General features: G+C 39.5%; 1 protein-coding gene across 2 annotated transcripts; it reads left to right on the top strand.

Annotated features, from left to right (window-relative positions):
* Positions 1-2,780: 2,780 nt before the first annotated feature.
* Positions 2,781-19,533, top strand: TNFRSF11B (TNF receptor superfamily member 11b). Of its 2 annotated transcripts, none has more exons than XM_069854577.1 (5): positions 2,781-3,047; positions 12,433-12,802; positions 16,378-16,572; positions 16,894-17,118; positions 18,846-19,533. In XM_069854577.1, exons 1-5 carry the CDS (start codon positions 3,018-3,020, stop codon positions 19,232-19,234), a joined length of 1,209 nt encoding a protein of 402 aa, XP_069710678.1. In that variant the 5' UTR covers positions 2,781-3,017; the 3' UTR covers positions 19,235-19,533. The 2 variants fall into 2 exon arrangements, with proteins under 2 accessions (XP_069710678.1, XP_069710677.1); XM_069854576.1 differs by lacking the exon at positions 2,781-3,047 and adding an exon at positions 3,199-3,293.
* The last annotated feature ends 2,739 nt before the right edge of the window (positions 19,534-22,272 follow it).

Genomic DNA, 22,272 nt, shown 5'->3' with positions numbered 1-22,272 from the left:
AAACAAATTCAAGCTGTGTTCTTTCCCTGTTATGGCATGTAGTCACAAACGTGGTTCTTTTAAACACTGCTGAGAACAGCTTGGTTTTAGCATGGACAAGTGTTTATTACAGGGTTTACTGCCTTGTCCTATGATTCTATGCTCTGCAAAGCACATCTTAACTAATTCCCAAAGGCAAAGTGGCAACGCTGTAATGCACTTGCGAAAACATTCAAACTGCAGTTTAAACCTTGTTGAAGAGCAGTACTTCTCTGGAAAGTGACACTAAAAATGATAGTGTGGGATCCTCTATTCATTGTCTATTCATGATTTCCAGATCAAACATGCCAAGTACAACTACATAGTTCCCTCTTAACATCCACAGTCAGCTCCACAGACTCCAATGAGATTAGGTAGTTGAAACTTTCGTGTTCATGTATCATTAAGATGATGGTCTCCTTAGCATCTGTCCAAACCTGCTGTCCTCATTGAAACAGATACACCTTGGCCTACTTCCATTTGTCTGAAAGAGCTCAAGAAGGATCTGCTTTCTTCTCATTAACCTGTGTCAGTTTTTTCACTGCTTATGGGAGTAAAATACTTTCTCATGCAGAGCAGCATATCTAACTCCAAAAACAAAGTTACATAAAGCAGATATATTGAGGAAGATGCCGCTCTTAACCATAGATATGTTTTTGGCTAAAGAGTCTTAATTTTTTTTTTTAATTTATTTTCTGGTCTGTTTCATGACATAAAATATTTTAATCTTTAGCAAATTCCTATATGAATGATATTTTCTATACACATTAACCCGCTTAAGATCAGGCTGATGAGCTACATTTTTATTTCTCTAGAGAGCCGCCTGCAGTGTATTTATGGCGGGCACCAGCAATGAGAAGACACAGCACAATGCAAAGCCCATTGAAATTCAGTCACACTGCTCAATTAACCATGGGGACCTTGATATGGGTTTGGTGCTTTTCCTTCTGCTGTGCAACAAGCCCCACCAACCTCCCAGGGATCTCTGAGGTGACACTGGAGCTTGCTGCTGCCAGTCAGAAGAAATGCATTGCTGTGTCCAACTCTCAGCCTCTGAGAGGATAAAGCTAGTTTGGCTTGAATATCTTCTGCTAATGGAGTTGCTACAGCTTTCTTGTTGACACTTAAAGTAGGATCCTATATGGAGAATACCGTACTCAAACGTAGCTACTCTGACATGGTCAAAGATGACCTTTCAAAAACAGTTTTGCCTCCTACTCAACAGAAATCTAAAACTGTAGAGCTAGATACTGATTATTTGTACTCCTGTCGCTTTGTCTGGGCAGTATGTTCATAAATATATCTAAGAATAGATGCTAAAGTACTGAAAGGTTCTGAAAATGATGCAGGAACAGTTACAGCATCCATTCAAGGTGCAACAGTAATCAATCGGTGACTAGTACCCAACAGATGCCAGCGATGTTCTTTTGAGTGGTAAGGTTTCCATGTCAGTTTTCACATCACCTCTTACAAAGAAATCATCACTAATTCAAGTGTCTTGAATTACTATTGCCCTGACAAGTGTAATCAGCATCTGTTTCAATCTTAGGTGGATGTTCAAATGGTTACAGATGTGTAAGGAGGAATGTGCAAGGCTCTTCCTTGCAGACGATGGTTTCCTGACTCAGCATAGCTGAATTTTTTGTGAAATAATATGCAGGCTTTTTCCACCTCACTCTTTTTTTAATCCCCCTCAGCCTTGTGAATCAAAGGGGTGAAACTGCACAACCCAGAGACAACATGGGCCCCAGATTTCATATGCTCAGGAGCTGGAATATCCACAGTTGAGGTTTTGGTCTGGCTTGTGAAAAGGGAGAGAAAACCATCTGTGAAAACTGCAGGCACATCTAGGCTTGGCTTCTATACCAGAATCCCACAGTCTCTCATAATCCCTTTCTGAATATCTGAAGGCTGGGAGAAGAAATCCTTTCACCATACCTTTGCTTGGGAAGTTGCGCTCATCTCTGTGCTTCGTACATGCAGGTTCTCTGGAAGCCCTGCGAGCAACCCAGGGAGGCAAGACGCACAGAGTTTGATTTTACGTTTTAGAAAAATGCCCTTTTCTAACTAAAAGTGCTGCATGGCAAGTGGAGCAAGGAAGTGCTTACTGAAAATATTAAGCCTTCCCTTTATTTGGACATTGAACGCCACTTGAAAATCACAATCAAAGCTGCAAAACCCCGTATTGTACCTGCAGGTCCCTCCTCCTCACAAAGCCACTCGGGACTGGTGCTGGCTGGTGGTGGAACACAGGAACACACCTGTGTCACACACCTCAGGGGCAACAATGCCATTCCTTGCATTCCTGCCTAGGCAGGGAAAGGACTGGCAGAGAACCTCCTTCCCTCAGCCTTCCCTTCCCTGGCCATTCCTCCCCAGCCAGTCTCACCCCAGGAAACCCCTGGGGAGCCGCATGGAAAGGACCCCTCACCCTCCCCAGGCAACGCCAGCCTTGGGTGTGCTTGAGGGCCCGCGGGTGTGTGGCCGTGCTGGTGCAGGGCCGGGGGTGCAGCCTCCACAGTGACTTCTAACGATGCCTCCCCTCAGCCCGGGGTGCCGAAGGAACAGCGGTCATCCCTGGGCTGCGCATCGCCCTGCCGAGCCAGCTGCTCAGGGCAGAGGATTGGGACACAACCAGACAGCCAGACAGAACCCAATTAAACCCTCCCCTGGCCAGCCCCTGACACTCCCTCCTGCATTTTCCAGTCTGTGGTTACAGCGCTCGGAGGGTTCCATTAAGTCATCAAGTTTTACAGGTTCCTTTAAAAAAAAAAAAAAAAAAAAAAAAAGAGTGGGAGAGCGAGCAAGCGAGAGAGAAAAGTTTGGTCATGGTAGGGAATGAGTGATCAAAGCTGAGCCAAAGCTTCCTGTTACACCGGGACTATATATATATCGTGTCTTTAATGTTGGGGGATGTAAGCAGGCTGCTAGGAGGCTGGAGTGGGAGCTGACTCTCTGCCTGATTTCCCAGCGCGCTGAGGTTTCTTCCACCGACCACAATGAACAAGTTCCTGTGTTGCACACTTGTGGTAAGTCCCTTCAGAGAGGTAGATAGGCTTAAAGCATTACAGCTTCAGCAATCAGGCTGTAAAGACACAGAGTGTTTCTTCTGGGGTTTCATGATTTTTTTTTTTTGTTAGTTTGTTTGTTTTTTCCTTCTTTTTGTTTTCTTGGTAAACTCTTTTCATTTCATCATGCTGTGCTTTCCTGGTGAATTTTGGAGTGCGATGTACACGTCCAGCTCCAGGGAGGCAGCAGGGACTTTCATTCCTAAGGTAGTGGCATGATTTGCTTTTCTTTTGTCCTGCCTTCTCTCCTTTCGTAAGGCTTTGTTCTACTGGGCTGACACAAAACGCTGCATCCCAGAATGAATTTAGAAACTGAAGGCTGAGCTGTTTGTCTTTGATTTACAAAATCTCCATCCCTACCTATCTTTGTAGTCTCTGCTGCAGTGACACTGGTCGGCATCTCAGATAATGGGCTGGCTTTCTTAACCAGGAAAACCACTGTGAACTTCAGAAAAAAAAAGCACAAACCTCTGGTGCTTGGTTTGGCTTAGAAAATTCAGCTTCATATGCAAGAAAGTGATGAATTAACGGCTATGTCAGTAGCTATTATAGAAAAGTTGTGTTATTAAATCTGGTTTAAGCCCCTGCTTTAGTAAGATTTTGTTTACTTGGTGATTTAGCAAGTTATTTCCAGATGAAAATTTAAAGCAGCATAGTAAATCTCTCAAAATGTCATTTAATTGATTTAGGCATATGGAATTGTGCATGATGTCAGATTAATTAAAACCTACGTACAAATATGTACTGTGCAACATCTATTTGAAGATTATTCATCTTTTGGATAAAAAACATTTGAAGAAAAACATTAAGATACAATATCCAGAACAGGCTGTTATGATGCCTGCATGCTAACTCGTTTTGGTGAGTACAGTGGTGTTAATGTTGTGGCAGAGGATTAGAACTGAGATCCATTTATTTTGAAAGCTCCTTAGAAATGCAACGAGATTTCCAGGATCCGCTGAGTAATGCATGTTTATTACTCTCTGTACAACTTTCTGAAAGAACTTTTTGAGAACCAGACCCAAAATAATCAATGGAGAAAGAGAAGCAAAAATTGTCAGGCTTGTAGTCAGCAATTTGAAACACAGGACAACTTTCAACTTTTTCATCTCATGTATGATATTGTGCCTTCTTTGCCTATATGAAAGCACGGGAAGTAATTTAGGAATTTCAGCAGCAGTGTGTTGTCAGTTTGGCTTCTTATCTGTGGCTGTCATAAATTAATCACATCAGGATTTTTAGTTTGATTAAATGTAATGTGCTTGTTCATGTTCTCCTACAAAGTAATGGTGTTTGGTGAAGTTCAGCATAAACGTCTGGCAGAGGAGTCTCAGAGCTGAAATAAGTCAGTTGCCCAAGTGCATACCAGACAGCTTCAGCATTCAATTATTTTTTATTATTATTATTATTATTTAAAAGCAATTTATTTAAAGTTATTGTGAAGTGAAGTACCGTCAGTGAAGTTCAAGTATTGTGCTATAGCTCAGAAAAGTGGTTTTATTGCCTGTTTTGTAAAAACACTTGTAGGAGACATGACAGCAGTTCAAATTATGTGCATTTGGCTCACATACCTTAAACCTAGTTTGAAGACACCATAGCTAAAACAGACTCTTTGAACATGGTGTGCTTTCAGCTTTAGCCACTCTGCTAAGGTTTCAGAAATGGGACCTGCTGTGGTGGTGCATGCATGTAGTGTTGTTTGCTGGAACATTCAAACTGCATACAAACAAGTGTTATGAAATAGGGCTGCATTGAAAGAAATTCCCCGATGCTGGATCTTGTTACTTGTCACGTAACTATCTTGACCCTTAAACTTGACCTTTCTCTATTTTGGATCCCTGGGCGCATGTGACATGCTTTTTCTGGCTTGCCTGTTGCGTTTGCTGTGTGTAGGCAGCAGTGGCTTTGCAGCCCGCGAGGGTAGGAGTTATCTTTCTGTCTGACTTACTTTCTGTCTGTCTGCATGTGTGTTGGTTAAAAATAAAACACGAAGGTTACCAGAAAAATTTTTAAAAGAGATTGTCCCAGTTTAAATAACGCCCACTGTTCAAATCTCACAGAAACTTTACTTTTGTTCCTTCTGTATTTAACTTTCATGCTATTAGATTTGCTACTCTGACAGTCTTCCTGGAGAAAACACCTGTTGTACATAATATTGGACATAACATTTCTCTTGCTAGATGGTCAGTTATTCTCTTCAGTGCAAAAGCAGACTGTAGTCGTTGGGGCAACATCCCAGGTCTGGGTTGTATCTAAATCGTGCTGTCGCTCGGGTGAATAATGTTCCCAAATACGAGTCACAGATAAGACACACCTTTTGTTGAGTAGTTAGTTAGTCTTTTGTTTTCTCCCCCCACGAGTTTACAGGCAAATGTAAATAATATAAAGACTTTCTATTTAGCACTTCTTTGATAAGATGCAAACCTGCTCTTCAGTTGACTGTTTTTTTCCTACCACTGAAAAAGAAACAATATTTTAGACTCATAAATTGCTTTGTTAGTCCTCAATTGCATTGTGAGTGGCAACTAGTCGTGCCTTGCAAAGACTCTAAAAGGTCTGAATTGTTGAGACATTGCTTTACTGAGAAATGGAGGCAGCAGTTGACACCCTCTGGTTGGAATACAGGTTGCTCAGGAGATTCACTGCTCACACTTGCTATATAAAAGAGCAGCCTCCACTTTACAAAGTATCAATAAGACTTGTTATGTCCAAAGTAAGTTGATTGCATTGAGGCAGTTGTTGTAGTGATGGAACAACTGTATAAGCTAAACTCAAGCCAGTGAACATTACTCCATTTTAGCTTTCTTTGTGTTCTTGATGCTCAATCTGCAGTCAGCCAAAAAGGTCCTTAGTCTGGGCTGTGAACTAAGTAAGCCTGCAGTGACTCATGGGATAAGCTGTGGCTTGTCAGCCCAAAGCCACTAAACTCGGTCATTGCATGGGGCCCCCCAGAGTGGCAAGATGAGGAGGATGAGATTCGAGTATCTCCCAGATTGATGGGAGTAATTTCTTCCTAGATGACAAGTATTTTACAGTGGTTATTTGCAAGAGACAATCATGGATTTGATTCAGCATCACACTGTCATGTACTGGATCTGGAGATACTGTTTTGATTTGGCATCTATTGATTAGGAGGACCTCTTTAATACCATTCAGTGCTATATTTTTCCACTAAGATTTCTCTGAGGCCTGTGCATGATTTCAGTGAGGTGCTCTGTCTAAGGGCTGAGGGTAAGTTAAGGCCGTCTGCCTTAGCTTTGTCCAAGTACTTTGTGTGGAAAGAAAAGTAGGAGAGTTATGAGGTTTTACTTTAAACCAAATGCAAATACTGGGAGCCATCTGACAGATGCCTTGAATGATTATTTATCATGCAGGAAAATATGCTTCAGAATAGTTGTGGAATGCAAAACAGAAACAGATTTATCTTTCTCAGCAAATTAGACATTCTCCTTTGGTCTACAACCCAAAACCACAAAGCCAAGCTATATAACAATATTTTCATATACTGAAAAGCCACTTTCTTTTCTCACACAAAGCAGTGACTTAAGGGGATGATACTTGAAGGATTTTTACTTTATGTGCTTTGTCTTCCAGTTCATTTTAATTCAACAAGAAAAAGCAAGCGACTCTTTGCCTTACATTTAAAGATGAAAGCAAAGGGCATGTAGTTTTTTCATACCCAAGATCTGAAATGAAATTTACGATCACATTATTTCTCTTTCAAAAGCATCTTCTAACGGCTCAAATAAATGGACTGCACAGGCCTTTTATGTTAGCATTGTCTATGCTGACATAAAGATGGTATGGAAAAATATAGCTTCAGGCCTAATGTGTCGAGTGACACAATCAAAGAATTGCTTTTTAAGCTTGGGTAACTAAGTTCTCTATATTTACTTGCATGACACCGGCTTACACTAGACTTGTATTTCAGTATTTACAGTTCATCCCAGTTACTCATACAGAGACAGCCATCCTGAAAGGTACCTAGACTTTGGCTGATGGAGATGGATAAGGACTAAGTTCTTCAGTCCCTTCAGAACTAAGCCCATGACAATTGTACTGAATTTCACCTAACAGGTTGATAGATGTAGTTAATGATGCTAGATTGTGTTTTGGTTTTGTTTTGTTGTAATTGTTTTGTTACTGATAGCATTTCATACTCATAGAACAAAAGCTCCCAGCCTTTGGGATTGTTTTTTTCTAAATTGAACCTTGTATTTCACTACCCCTAGGAAAATATTTTGCAATTGAGTGCACTCCAAATCAGATTAACAGTTAATTTGTTGAGATGTGCAAGACAGTGAATATCATTGCCTTCCATTGGTGTTGGTACATAAAGGATTTGCTCAGGGTTTAAAACTGAAAGAAACTGCCTAGGTCTTTTCAGGCTGTTCCCCAGCTCTTCCAGGAAACCAAATGGCATATTTGCTTTCAGAAATGCATTGAGAGCTGTTTTTGAACTACTCGAGTTTCTTGCTCCTACTTCTCAGTAAAAGACTGTTTCCAAACTTCCCCTGATGAGAGAACCCCTTCCCCCTTCATTTGCCAGCTTTATCCTTTAATGGTGAAAGTCCTCTATCCTTGTGTACACTGTCTGTCTGTACTAATCCTATAGGAATTGTTTTGACTTGCCAAGCTATTGAATGAGTCAAGATCCTCTCCAAGATGAAGCTCTCCATTTGCTTCTAAACCTTCTTTGTACCTCTTTTGAACTGAATTAACCTTTCCTAAACAAGGATGAATGGAATTTTACACAATATTCTGAATGACAAATCCATTACTTTGGTCTAGTGCAGCACTGATAGACACCAACGTCAGTTTCTTAATGTTTAAAGGGTGAACACAAGCATCACCCCTACTTCTGATTCTAGTAAACTGAAGTCAGACTTCTAGTTTCATCCTCTTTGCAAACTGAAAAATGCTTTCTTCTCCAGAAAGAGCAAAATAGGCCAGTGCTGGCATGATCAGAGGAGAAATTCTGCTTTATGTGAAGCTTTGGGGAAGACCAATGTTCAGAACTAACAAGTTCTGGACATGGCATTATCATGTGCTCAAATACTGCTATTTCTTATGGCAGAGATTGAGGTATTTGGCAGAAAGCCTACCCTTAAGTATGGGCATTCCAGTCAAGCAGAGGCTTTATGTGACTGAGAATCTGCTAGCAAGTTGATCATAACATAATTTTGGAGGATAAATGTCAGAAATTACATAAAAAGCATTTAATTGTCATTTTAATTTGATTTGGGAACATGCTTTTGAAGGGACTCTAGTGATCATCCTTATGTACTATATTTTAGTTTGCATGTCAGAGCAGACTTGGAGTGCACAAAGTGGATTAACAAAAGTAAATTAGATTGATGGAAGAAAACACAGAGGCAGAGTCCAGAGACACTCCAGATGCACTGTGACCACTAACGCATGCTCAGACCATAAGAGCAGACTGAAATTAGTCCAAAATACCTCCCCGAATCATGCATAATATGGATGTCAGGTGGTCAGCGCCATCTGTTTTGCTCTGCAAATCTGCTGTAACAGGTGATCCAACTTGCTAATGTAAGCACAAATTCTGTGTGTCTTAGACTAGGAGAAATGACAATTTAGTGACATTCCCCTCTAGCTTATTCTGTGAGAAGGGGTATAAGAAGAGTTTTCATTCTGTTTGCGCCAAGTTGCTGCAATAAAACCAGGAAAAAATGCACTTCATTATCTTGCACCATTCTTCCTGCATTTTTGGATAACTTCTGGAAAAAACAGATTGCTTTTACTTTGACACTTGCTTTAGGTTCAAGGATAACTTCTGCTTTTCAGGTTGTGATATTCAGAATAGTCACATGTATTAGGTGTTTTCCATCTACTTAGCTCACAATCTTGCAGATTTATTCTCTTAAATATTAGTAAGGGACCTACAGTGGTCTTATAAAGAAGTGTGGTATTGAGGATTGGAGTCTAGAAACGTATTTAGCAGCATACTAATGGCTTTATTGAGTCAAAGAAAAAATAATCTAGAATAAAATGCCCCATATGGCAAGGGCTGATAACTGATGCATAGAAGAGGTGGAAGAAAATGGCAGAAAAATACTGATATTTTTCCAACACACTCCTCCGTACACAAGCATTTTATGGTTTGGGATTTCCCAATCAAAAGGTGGTGTTTATGTTTAGTACCCTTTTATTATTTTCCTCCATGACTATGTCAAGTAACATTTTTAACCCAGCCATTTACGATGTCCAGTGGCAATGAGTTGCGCTGACACATTGTTGATAAGATCATAGTAGTCAAACAGTTACAGTAATGGTAATGTAGCTCTGTATTGAAAATGATGTATAAACTGCTCTGGTAAAGTACTGAGGCATTGATTGCATTTATAGCTTTAATTTGAAGAATCTCTTGTCATATTTTTTTACTAAATAAAAGACTTGGATCCTGTATACACATGATTCAGCTGCTGATCAATGGATTATTGCAGCTACATAATGCGTGTTTCCGGGAAAGAAGTAAAGACAGGTGTGATGTGCTTTTTTAAAAACAGAAAGAAAAATTCAAATGCAAAGACTGATCATTCTTTTAGTGATGCTGATTTATTAATCCTATTATTATGGTTGTTGGTTATGTTCACTAGATTAATAGTATTCTGATTGCCATTAATAGTTCATAGTTATTGGTACTTCCAAGGACAAAACTTCACTCAATTTTTTAAATCAGTTCCTCCCAAATTGTCTTGAATTTTTTTCAACTTTTACTGGTTTGCCTCACATAGTTGTTGGTTCTTAAGGAAACAAGTGTCTCCATTTTTCCTTACAAAACTCCATGTCTCATACACTGATTACTTAATTTGAATTCTTTTCAATCCTGAATCATCCCCTGCAGCAAAGCTTCTTGCCTGCCTCATGTATAATTTCCAGTGTAAATGGTTGAATATTGAAAATAGAGAATGTTTTGTTCTCAGTCCTGCATATTGCAGAAGTTGAGCAGTCATGAAATGGTCTACCTAACTGTTCAGCACCTGAAGGTGGGTCACCAAGGGCAGAGGCATGACCCAAAGAAGCAGAATCTGCTGCAGTGATAGCTTGGTATTTGTTGTGAGCCGTGCACTGCAGGGAAGGAAAATTAGCATTTCTGCACAAGGATATGCTGCCTGTGTGTCTGGTTGCTGTCCCTAATTATTTGCAGTGTCAGATTTTCATCTGTGTTGGGTATTTGTCTTGGATTTGCACAGATATCTGCTTGAAATGTGGATTGATGCTTGTCTTTGTAACATCTGCACCACATGTTGCAGTCTGTTATGTTCCACAAAGGGAATGTGTGTGTCCATGCAGGTCTTGGATTCTGGGATGCTGTATTATCTACTAATGAATAAAAAAACATAGAAGAAAACCTGACTATTCACATCAACAATTAATGGGATTACCAAGACTTCTTTATTACTAGAGAACTAGCTGTAGATTTACCAAGGGTGGGTACACTTTTCATCAATGGAAAGCCATTCACTATTAAAAAATGTGCTACACCCTCTTGTCAAATAGATCATACCAAATAGACCTAGTCATTTCAGGAAAATGGAGAGGTACATCAAACTTCAATGAGTAATAAGGAATTTCTCACAATGGAAGAGAATGCGCATTGAGATCACAAGAAAGAGTGGGATCTCCACCTGCAGAAATCAAAGATCAAACAAGTTACAGGGCTTAGTCAAGGGCAACTGGGAGAGGAAGTGGGGAGTATCCATACTATCTGCATTTCATTCTTCTGCCTGTATCAGTATAGTTGTATAAAAAGTGAATTCATAGATGGGCAACAGGAGACTGCACTTAAAAATATTTTCTTAAGCAGTACGGGTTCCTAATTTAGGCACCTAATATTACTTAGTGCAAATGCTGTGACTTGTGTTAATGCAGATGAACAATTAAATTGTCCTTCTCAACCTTAATAAGACTAGCACTTAAGAAGCGCCACGCTGTGGCAGAAGTGAGGCCCTTAGATAAAGCCTCTTTAGGAAATACAGAGTCCAAGTGAATGAAAAGAGTCAATTCCACTTACACTGTGGGGACATTTGCATTGAAAAAGTAGAAAATACATTCTTGAAATTGAATTAGCAATTCTGTATTAGTTGTCTGGGGTTAAAATAGCAATAAAGAGAAGTCAGTTGGATCTATAACTTGAATGGATACGCAGAAAAAAAATCTTCATTCAACGCTAGTTTACTTCATCTTTACAAATGTACAAGTTTTAGAAGAGAAGCAGCATGTCAGTCTTGCAGCATGGGGACAGAGCCAGGTTTTCAGGGAAGTGAGTGAGTTGTTGGCAGACACCAAGGGGCTTGAGGCGGTATGCACGGAGGAAACCCGAGAGTTATTTTTTTTGATAGGCTGGTGGAATTGCAAAACCAAATTTTCAGTTACAATACCAAAATTACTTGAAATGGAGGCTGTCTCTGCAGAAGGGCAGGATCACATCAGATTTCCAGATCCTAAGTCGTACCAGCAATGCACACTGTTTTAGGAAGTAGGAGTGGACTGGGTCATAATGTGTGCCAATAATGAACCAGGTCTTCACAACAGTCATAAGCCTGTCATTTTGGACGGGAAGTGAAAGCACTAACCTGGCCTCCTCCAGCTCATGAAATTAAGTCCTTAATGTACCCTTCATAAACTGCAGCATTCTTCACCTCTGCCTGAAGCTACATCTTCATACTTGACAGAGCTGCCAAGTTTTATCCACAGAGATGCTGCATTTCAGTGCTAGATTAAATGGAAAGCATTAAAAAGTAGTCTATATTGTCCTAGCCATTCATCATTGTTAAAAAGATATATTTTTAAGAAATCATCTTTACGGGTATCTGTGGTAATGGTGCAGTATGCTGGTCAGATTTGCATGCTGATACCATTCCTTTCGCATCTGAAGTATTTGAGACTTAAAAACATGGGAGTGCATAAAACATGCCTTGCTGCCCATCAAGATTGTTGTCAATGAAACTAATAAGCCAGGTTCTCTGGTGCTAAGTGGTAAAAGGTCATTGCCCAGTGATATTAAAAGGGTGTAAGGTGGATAAAAATAGGATCTACATCTCTGGAAGAACGCAGAAGTGCTCATATCAGGAAGATTTGCTGGATAAGATCCTAATTTTTTTTCCATTCTAAGACTGACATGGGACAGTCCAGAAGCTGGCTAATATTTTATAGTATTATTTTATATAGTAATATTTTATAATATTTTATTTCTAACACAAGCAGTTTTTTGAAGACAGTGGCATGATTAGACTCATAAACTCATTAAAATGTAGGTTTCTTTTTGACCATGGTGCTCCCCAGAATTGAAGTGAGCAATGTTTTATCTTTCTGTCGCTAGCTCTTGGACATTTTTGTTAAGGAGACTATCCAGGACAACTCTCCCCCCAAATATCTGCATTACGACTCATGGACATCTCGTCAGCTGCTGTGTGACCAGTGCCCTCCTGGGAGCTATGTCAAGCAGCACTGTACAGCCACCAGCCCGACTCAGTGTGCCCCATGTCCGGATCAGTACTACGCCGAGGAGTGGAACAGCAACGATGAATGCCAATACTGCAGCGCCGTTTGCAAAGAGCTGCAGTACGTCAAACAGGAGTGCACCAGCACGCAGAACCGCGTCTGTGAGTGTGTCGAAGGCAGATACCTGGAGCTCGAGTTTTGTTTAAAGCACACGGAGTGTCCTCCCGGATTTGGCATTGTGCAGCCAGGTATGTACCGCTTTTCGAGACGCACAGACTCAATTAGAACTCTACAGCACGTTGATGACTCGTAGCAGTTACAAGAATAGGAAAGAGGCTCATCCAGATGAAATTACAGGGTGGTAAATTGTAAAGCCAGTTGAACCTGTTCCTAGTCTGCATCACTTGGACTATAGCCAAAAGAACATTTCTCAGCGAAATACCCTGCTCGGATGGTAATATATAACTTAATGGCAGTAGCAAATGTAGCAAATTGCACTCTAATGAGAAACATGATGGATTGCCTCTTTTAAAGGAACATTATCTGGAATGTAGTATTTGTGTGTGTGATAAATAATAATGTTTTTCATTTTGAAATCTGCTGTTTCAAGCAACTGTACATCTTGACAAACACCAGGAGCACTACGTGTTTGACACCAAGTGTATAATTATAAAAATATTAATATAGCTCTAGCATCACAGCAATATGTGGTAATAATTAATTATCAGCATCTTAAGTGGAGCTCTTAGGGAAACTGTTACTTTTATCAAACAAACAACCGTTTCTTTGTCAAGCAGGCTGCATTGTGCTGTAGGTCTGGTGGGGATACAGAGCAAAGCAGCACTTTTCAGTGGAGTGTATTCTTCATTTAAGACAACATAAATTGTTAAACCAATAATATGCTCTTCTCTCAAAACAAAATACATCATTTATCATTTGGCCAATGTCATGGCCCAGTTTATCTCCAGTATTTAATATAGCCTGAAAGAATTGCATACTGTCATTATATCAGAGATTGATAACTGCCTGGAGAAGAGCAATGAGGAAGGGAGTACAGAAAATCAAAATCAAAGTATCTCAGACACAAATCCACAGGCAACCAGCCTCCAGACTACGGAACTACTTCACCAGGTATTTACAGGGACAAGCACTAGGGCTGGCCAGTGCATTTTAGAGCTGTGCTGAGTGGCAGGTCATGAGTCCTTTCTTGTGTTATGAATGCCTCATTGAAGAACAACTTTGACATAAGGAGTAATGTTGCTGCTGTAGCTGTTTACTAGTCCCCAAGTAACTGGTTAACTAAGCATTACCCTGATGACCTTGCCATTGTTAAGCATTTCCACTGGCAGCTAGTGCATTTCCATGTTACAAACCTTCATTAACTTAAATCGTTACACCCAGGAACTTGGATTAATGAGGTTCCACCATACCTTGGCAGCAAGTCAAAAGTGGATAGAAACAAAGTTCTCAGAAAGCCTGTTTGTGATCAAAATATGTAAATTGTCTGAGCAGCCAGCCTACTCCTTCCCTGTAAGCCCAGTAAAACTGTGTTGGACAAATATGAATCCCTCAGTTCAAAATTAGGTAAATTTTGGAAGAAGATAATTTGTCAAATCATGTAATTTATTGGAAAGTCGGTTTCCAAAAGACCATCAGGACGAACCAGCTAAACCCAAGCAGACCTCAAACAAGGAACAAAAACATCGTAAAAATAATGGTATCCCCCTGTGTCAACAGTCAGTTTTTGAGGTGACGCATTGACTAGTAACTTAATATGCATGGACCATGGTCTATTCCCAGTTTCTGCCATGTGACAGCCTTGAGCTTAATAACTATGTAAATTCAGATGAAATAAAACCTACGTATAGAAAAATAGATTTCCACTGTCACACAGGGAGGCAGTGTGGTCCAGTGTCTCATTCAAAGCTTAAGCATTAGAAGTCTGTTTCCCCACTTCCAGTCGCTCATGATTATGTTGGGCAGATCCCTTTACTTCTGAGTGCAGATTAAGGTTTCGTGCCTTGCTGCTGTGGCTGGCTCTGGCAGAGTTTTTAGCAGCAGTGGGCTGGAGAAGCTGCACTGCTACGAGGCAGCACTATCTTCCCAGTGTCTGCTGCCGTTTCCCTGGAGAGAATGGGGTATTCCAGGCAGATTGGAGGAAGCAGCAGAAAGGCAGCCAGGATGTGGCAGTTTGTGCCCTGGACAAGAGCAGCCAGATAAGAAGCTGACAAGGCTGGAAGGTGGCTTTATGCTCAACTCTGAAAACACTGAGGAATCACCCAGTTTATTTCTTTCCTGCATTGCGAAGGCTATATGGGAAGCTCTGAGCAGAATGACGCATTGTTTGCAGGGACTATTCTTTCTTCCCCTTCCTCACTGCTGGAACACAACAGGAGTGTGTCTGTAGCAAAGAATATTGCAAAAAAATTGAGACTTCTCAGTAATGCTAATTGCTGCCCGCTCAGGTGCAGGTGTTGGCTGGGGTTCCATACAGCCCAGAGCCGCAGACAGCACACACGTTGCAAGCAAACACAAGGGCACACACTGCTGCTGCTGGCTGGGCACTGGCTGCAGAAAGCAGAGGATTTGGGGAGTTTGGCAATATACCAAGGCCCTTGATTTTTCAGGTGCACAACAACAAAAAACTCCTTTGTTTTCACTTGCTGTCTGAGGAAAGAAGTGCCAGGTTGGGTGTATTCAAGTATCATTCTTTATTTCATGGCTCATTGATACTCTTTCTCTTTGAAGAAATGCCCAAAACGAATAAAATCTATTTAAAAGCTAGCATTAAAGTAAGCATCCACATGTAAATACTTCCAAATTACACTAGATGGAGGCATTTTCTTATTCAAATATAGTTTCTAATTATTTCTAAACAATTTTAAGCATGTGCTTAAGTTTATGTTCAGTAATGCAATATTAGGTGTTAGACTTTACTTAAATGTTGTCTGAATAAAGATGCATTAAGAGTGAATGTAACACATTTATCGGTGCTGTTATTTTCCTGCTGCAGGTAGTTAGGCTGTTGTAATTGCTTCAGATTTCAAGCATTAATTTTTTTCCTCTTTGTCAATGCGACAGAACCACATATTGTCATTCTGCTGTTGTATCATATATCTGATTCTGAAGTAAAACTATGCTTTATAAACTTAAAACACTAAGCAAAACATATGTGTGTATGTTAAATATTTTTCTATATTGGACAATCTACTTTCTGTGCTTTAAACACAATTTTATTCAAGCTCAGAAAAAAAAGTTCAGAAATGTTACTAAAATTCAATTTTCCTGTATAATTAATATTTGAGCAAGGGAAGTACTTTTCAGGGGGTCTTTTGTTGATATTTAGTGGTATTATATTTTTAGCTAGAACAAAAGTAATGCACTCGATTAAGGTTGTGGGCAGATACAGAGTACAATTTCGAGTAGTTTCTTGTGCTATTGAATTATTTTACAGAACATATGTACAGTTCAAGGATGAAGGTCAGGAATAATGCAATGTCTGGATAAACTCAAGTAATTTTTGATTTAAATATATACTTTACTAAATTACTGGTTAAATCAATAATTACTGATTTAAAAATTGCTAACAAGTATGTTTAAGAGTACTATTTACTCTGTTACTCCGACAGGAACATCATTCTCTTAACCTTTTGTGTTTTTTAAAAAATGAAGGGTTTTAAAAAATGTGATTCCTTCATAGATCAGAAATGTGAAAAGCAGAACCATAACAATTTGTGGATGAATATTTTATTTTTGTATTCTTGTATTTTTTCCCCCAGTTGAGGTTATATGTAATTGGATGCATTGTTTCCTGTTTCCACAGGTACCCCTGAGAGTGACACTGTGTGTAAGAGATGTCCAGAAGGATTTTTCTCAAATGAAACATCATCCAAAGCAGCCTGTCTAAAGCATACCAACTGCAGTGCACTGGGTTTCAAAACAGCATCGAAGGGAAATGCAGTTCGTGACAATGTCTGTGAGGAAAATACAGATACAGCACCTCAGAAATGCATCATAGGTATGTATCATACTGAGGAAGACTGTTCTGAAAAGAAACCTTCAATTACAGTTGAAATTAGTGCATCAGCAGTTACAATAAAAATATCTAGCTTGTTATCCATTTGCCTTCTATTGTTGGCTGTAGTAGTGTTTTAATTATTGCAGATCAGATCAAATGGAACTCAGGGACAGAGAGCAACAGCATTATAAAGTTCTCGTCTTAGTCTGTTTTTAAAACATTTTTTTCTCATCATTCTTGCTGTTTGGTCTTTTTTTTCAGTGATGAGCAGGGCAACAGAGATCAGAAAAATTGACATATTCTTTATCTTTCTCATTTCAGATGTAACCCTGTGCGAGGAGGCTATGTTCAGGTTTGCTGTTCCTAGTCAGCTCACACCTAACTGGCTGAACTTACTAGCAGACAGTTTGCCTGGGACAAAACTTAGCACAGAGAATATTGAAAGGATTAAACAAAGGCACGGTCCTCAAGAGCAGACCTTCCAGCTTTTGAAATTATGGAAGCAGCAAAACAAAGAACAGGATACAGTCAAGAAGATTATTCAAGGTACCTTGTCTTGGTAGCATACATATTAAAAGCAACATTCTAAATGCCACTTAAAAAACTACTTGGGATTAAATACCTTCTGGCAATGTGTTGTGCTCTTAGGAGAACCTTCAGTGCTTCACTGAGTTTTATTGATGCAGTAAGCACTGTGAAGTCAAGGGGAAGCAGGAAGAGAATTCAGTTTCTCCTGACGAGTTGAGGACCGAATTCTTCCCAAAACTTGTAGCATGTGTGGTGTCCCTCTTGAGACTGCACAAGTGTGGTAATCTAAACCCAGACGGTGACTAAGTCCCACGCAGCCACTTGCTCACTCCCCCTCAGTGGGAAGGGAGAGACAATCAGAAGAGTAAAAGTGAGAAAACTTGTGGGCTGAGATAAAGACGGCTTAATAGGTAAAGCAAAAGCTGTGTATGAAAGCAAAGAAAAACAGAGAATTCATTCACTACTTCCCATCAGCTGGCAGGTGTTTAGCCATCTCCAGGAAAGCAGGGCTCCATCACACATAGTGGTTACTTGGGAAGACAAATACTGTCACTCCAACCACCCCCTCCTTCCTTCTTATTCCCCCAGCTTTTGTATGCTGAGCGTGACATCATATGTTATGGAATATCCCTTTAGTCAGTTGGGATCAGCTATCCTGGCTGTGTTCACTCCCAGCTTCTTGTGCACCTCTAGCCTACTCACTAGTGGGGCAGTGTGAGAAGCAGAAAAGGTCTTGACACTGTATAAGCACTACTCAATATTGAAGCAAAAAATCCCTGTGTTATCAACACCATTTCCAGCACAAATCCAAAACACAACACCATACTAGCTACTGTGAAGAAAATTAACTCTATCCCAGCCAAAACCAGCACAACAACATAGGAAGAACTTTGGTCAAGTGGGGAAGATGTTTCCACTGTTATATCTGAGCAGTGGCTGTTGAGGTTGGAGGGAGCTGGATGCCTGCCACTGACAGTGCAATTTGTTTTCTATAAAGTGGAGATTGACAGCTCAGACTAAGACATCTATTCATGGAATGGGAACACATGAGACTGAGGAACACACAGACAGGCTTTCCCTTATTTTTCCCTTGCCGTACTTATTTCTCATGCCAATCGCTGTTTTGTTTGTGCTGAGTCTGCCAAGGCAGGTGTCAAAGGTGAAATAGCACTGCAATGTTAACACCAAATTTTTTATGAGTCAGGTCAACTGTTTTCATGTAAGCCACCATCAACAACCACCACTTTTGAACAACCTTTTGTCTACTCAGAATAGATTTTAAAAAGCTGCAGAAATGTTTTCTTTTTCTCCTTCTCTTTTTTAATATGTATGCTTATGTCAGACTGTGAAGTGTCCAAAAGGCTTCAAAAATGAAAATGGCTATTTTAGCAAAGCTTGCCTAGACATTTCTGAAGAGGAAGTTCAAACTTGTCATTCACTGGAACCAGATATTAGGATTCTCATCACATACACAGAATATTTTACAATACGGATGAAACATGCATATAGCAGTAAATACTTGCTACTAAGTTTGTTTGTAATTTGGAGTTTTGTATTTTCAAAGTTAATTAAATTCATAAATGTTTTCATAATCAAAAATAAGCATTGCTAATAGAATTATTTGAAATAAAGCAAAAGAATTATTGAGAAATAATATTCACCTTGATATTTTGGAATTTTTTTGCAGGCCATAATAAAGTCGTAATACATAGTGCTTATCTCTCTTCTCTTTTCACTTTCTATAGATATCGATCTTTGTGAAAGTAGTGTCTTAAGGCATATTGGCCACCTGAATCTCACCTTTGAACATCTCAACACACTAATGGCAAGCTTACCAGGCAAGAAAGTGGGAAAAGAAGATATTGAGCGCACAATGAAACTATGTCAACCTACGGAGCAAGTTCTGAAGCTTCTCAATCTGTGGAGAATAAAGAATGGTGACCAAGACACCATTAAAGGTTTAATGTATGGACTGAAGCACTTGAAAACATACCCCTTTCCAAAACGAACCATCCAAAGTCTGAAGAAGGTGATTAAGTCTCTTCACAGATTTACAATGTATAGGTTATACCAGAAACTCTTTTTAGAAATGATAGGGAACCAAATTAAATCAGTGAAAGTAAGATGTGTCTAATTCAAGATATTTTTCATTCTCCACTGACTATTTTTCCCCGATTACTGCCAGCAGTAATTAAACTGGAACATTGTTTCCCTACATTATGTCTTACTATTTATAGAAATGCCTGACTGGAATAGCTCTAACTCTTCTGTAGTGGTTTTGAAGGTTTATTTTTTTTTTTTAATAAATCACTTTTGTAAAAGCTATTAACCTGTTGATAACACTAAGAGCCTGATTCTGCATTTTTGCACATTCAGAGTCAAAAAGCCCCACTATAGTCACGAGACAAGAAAAGAATGCTGGACCAGGCTCTACTACAGTATTTGCTATTTATATTCTTCAAGGTATTGTTGTACATATTTATTAAGTTAAATGGAAATTGTATGCGACTGAATTTTAGGAAGAGAAATGAAAAGCACACTGTATATTTTCTAGTTAAACAAAAATGATCTCATATATTTTTCTGGCAAAATTTTGTAGCATGCTTTAAGAGTTATTAATTTCTTTACATTTTGTATTTAAAAAAAAGTATTGTTTAGTTTTATTTGTATAAGTTGTGGTATCTTTTGGTAGGGATGTTTTAATTTATCCAATGTTTTTAATTCAAATACAGTGAAAATATAGAATAAGTGACCTGAATATTTAAATATTCTGTGAGTAAGTGAATGTACCATATTTAAGAAGCTGGATTTTTACATAGAATTTAATAATCTTATTTTATAAAACAATTAAATATTTCAGTTTACTTTTTGACTAGTGTTTTACTCTTGACTCTGCAGTGGGAACTAATAACAAAGACAGACCACATGGATTTTGCTGCTTATCTTGACCTTGGCACTCTGCTACTTCCTGTCTGGTGTTATAGTTAATATGTGAGCCAAGTAAATATTGACCAGCACTGGATTTTCATGGTCACTGTACAAGTGCGAAAGAAAGTGAAAAGTATGAAATGCTCAGTATGCCCAGGCATTGTGATGCAACTGATTACAACTCCACAGATGCGTTTGGCCCAGCATCAGTCTTGGCCCAGCATCATTCTTGGAGAGCCCACAGCCTTTGCCTAACCATAGCTTGTAATTTCATGGAGGAAAGATGATATATGGCCCTGATGGGCTTGGGAAGCCTCACATATTGCCACTATGTTTAAATGAAGAAGGCACGGAGAGGTCACAGAAAAAAAAAAAGAAAAAAAAAACATTTACCATTGCCCTCAGCAACAAAATGAGTCATCTGCAATGAGATAGGCCCCAAGAAAAGCCAACAGGAAGTCTATGAGTGTCGTTATCAGAAGTTCACTTAATTTTAAGGACCAGTGATCATTCACAGTGCAAGCCAAAGGCTTCAGTGTCTGCAGAGAGACTGTGCTCTTGTTCTTTTCTTTAAACCATGTGAACAGAGTTTGAGTATTCAACATATTCTTTTCCCTTGTGTTAAGGAAAAGCCATCAGCATTTAGCCTTGTATGACAAACATTCCTGTATTACAGATGAGAGGATCTTAAGCAAAGAATGAGAAAGATTCCTGCTAGATATGAGAGGTGCTCATCAGAAGTGCTCTCTTTACGGAGATTACAAATGGGACATACTGCTTTAAAATACTCGGTTTTCATTTTCACTGAATTCTCACATCATTTTTTGTATCAAAAGGATGAAACTTGCTTTTACACTTCACATTCTCTATATATTAGCATCTCATTTATCAGTGTAGCTTAGAAATGGTACTGAACACACACAAACATTTCCTATTTTTGTGTTCTTTTGTTTTAAATAATTTACCTATTTTACAACAAGCTGGTTTTACGTGTAATTAGAAGGCTTAAAAGGTGATAACAACAGACTCTCAAATTTGCAAAATAGAGACCAGATGTTTCCGTGACTCTGCCAGGTGTGGAGGTTTGCAGTGCTGTAGGAATTAAAATGAGCATAATAATCTTACTGGCAGTGAAACAAAGAGGAATCCCACACACTTCTTATAAATATTTCCATCCTAATCCTATCCATGTTAGCTCTGTTTAGTATAACAATTTAGCAATTGGTAGCATGATTATGGTATCATAATAGCTAAAAAATGTATCATTGAAATCACTTTAACAAAGCCATTGACCTGGGAAAGGCACAGTTGGTTCTTAGTACATGATACTGTTTTTAATTTATATGGTTACACTTCCGTATTTGAACTAATTATATCTAAGTCTCATTGTAAATAACACTGTGAATGTTTGTGATCTCTCATAACTGATGACACCGAAGAAGGGTCTCAGAGCCTCAGAGTACAGTTCGTGCTATAGATACCATATGAATATGCTACACTTCACTAAAGAAAAGTACAGCCTTGACTGGATTTCCTGTGAATCTTTAGTGTTAACCTATTACCTGTGCCTTTTAAAATGGAATTTTCTTTTTTTTTTTTTTTTTTTCCTAAACATAAAGTTACACCTGTTTAATGAATTATACCTTTTAAAGCTGATTCAGTGAGCCAGGTGCCTGCACTCAGGTAGACACTTCTCAGCCAGTTTATGCCTCATTTATCAATTCAGCTTCACTCAGCTGGAAGGAATTGAATGCTTCACATCTTGAGCAAGCGACACTTAAACCATATTCCCTTCCCCAAAGAGCTTCCAGCCCAAAATAGCCAAGACAAACAAAAGCGAGACCCAGGATAATGAGGGAGAAGGTGAGGCAAACAGAAAGTGGGAGGGTTGTTTGGAAAAACTATGGCAGTTTGTTTTTCAGGGAAGGTTCCAGGAGGAAGGAGGAGGCGTGCAGCAGGCAGCAAGTGGGAGAGGGATCCCTGTGTCCACCACATGGAGGAAATGCTGCTGTGGGGAGGCGGAGGTGGAGAAAGAGGGAGCCACGAGGGCTGGGTACAACCAGCTTGAGCTGGGCCTTAGGATGTCGCCAAGAAGGATGTTGTGCTCAAGGCACCCTGACCTGCCAGGGTACCAGTGGACCACACTCGGGTAGCCAGCAGCTAGTTAGCAGTAATGCCACCCCTGCCTTGAGGGAGAAAGGAGGAGAGGAACAGGGAGGACTGCGCTACCTTCACTTTCATTGG

This window comes from Phaenicophaeus curvirostris, chromosome 3 (assembly GCF_032191515.1).
Source record: "Phaenicophaeus curvirostris isolate KB17595 chromosome 3, BPBGC_Pcur_1.0, whole genome shotgun sequence".
Classification (NCBI taxonomy): Eukaryota; Metazoa; Chordata; class Aves; order Cuculiformes; family Cuculidae; genus Phaenicophaeus; species Phaenicophaeus curvirostris.
The sequence above is the reverse complement of the archived record's forward strand: the minus strand, read 5'-3'. Positions and strand labels throughout refer to the sequence as shown.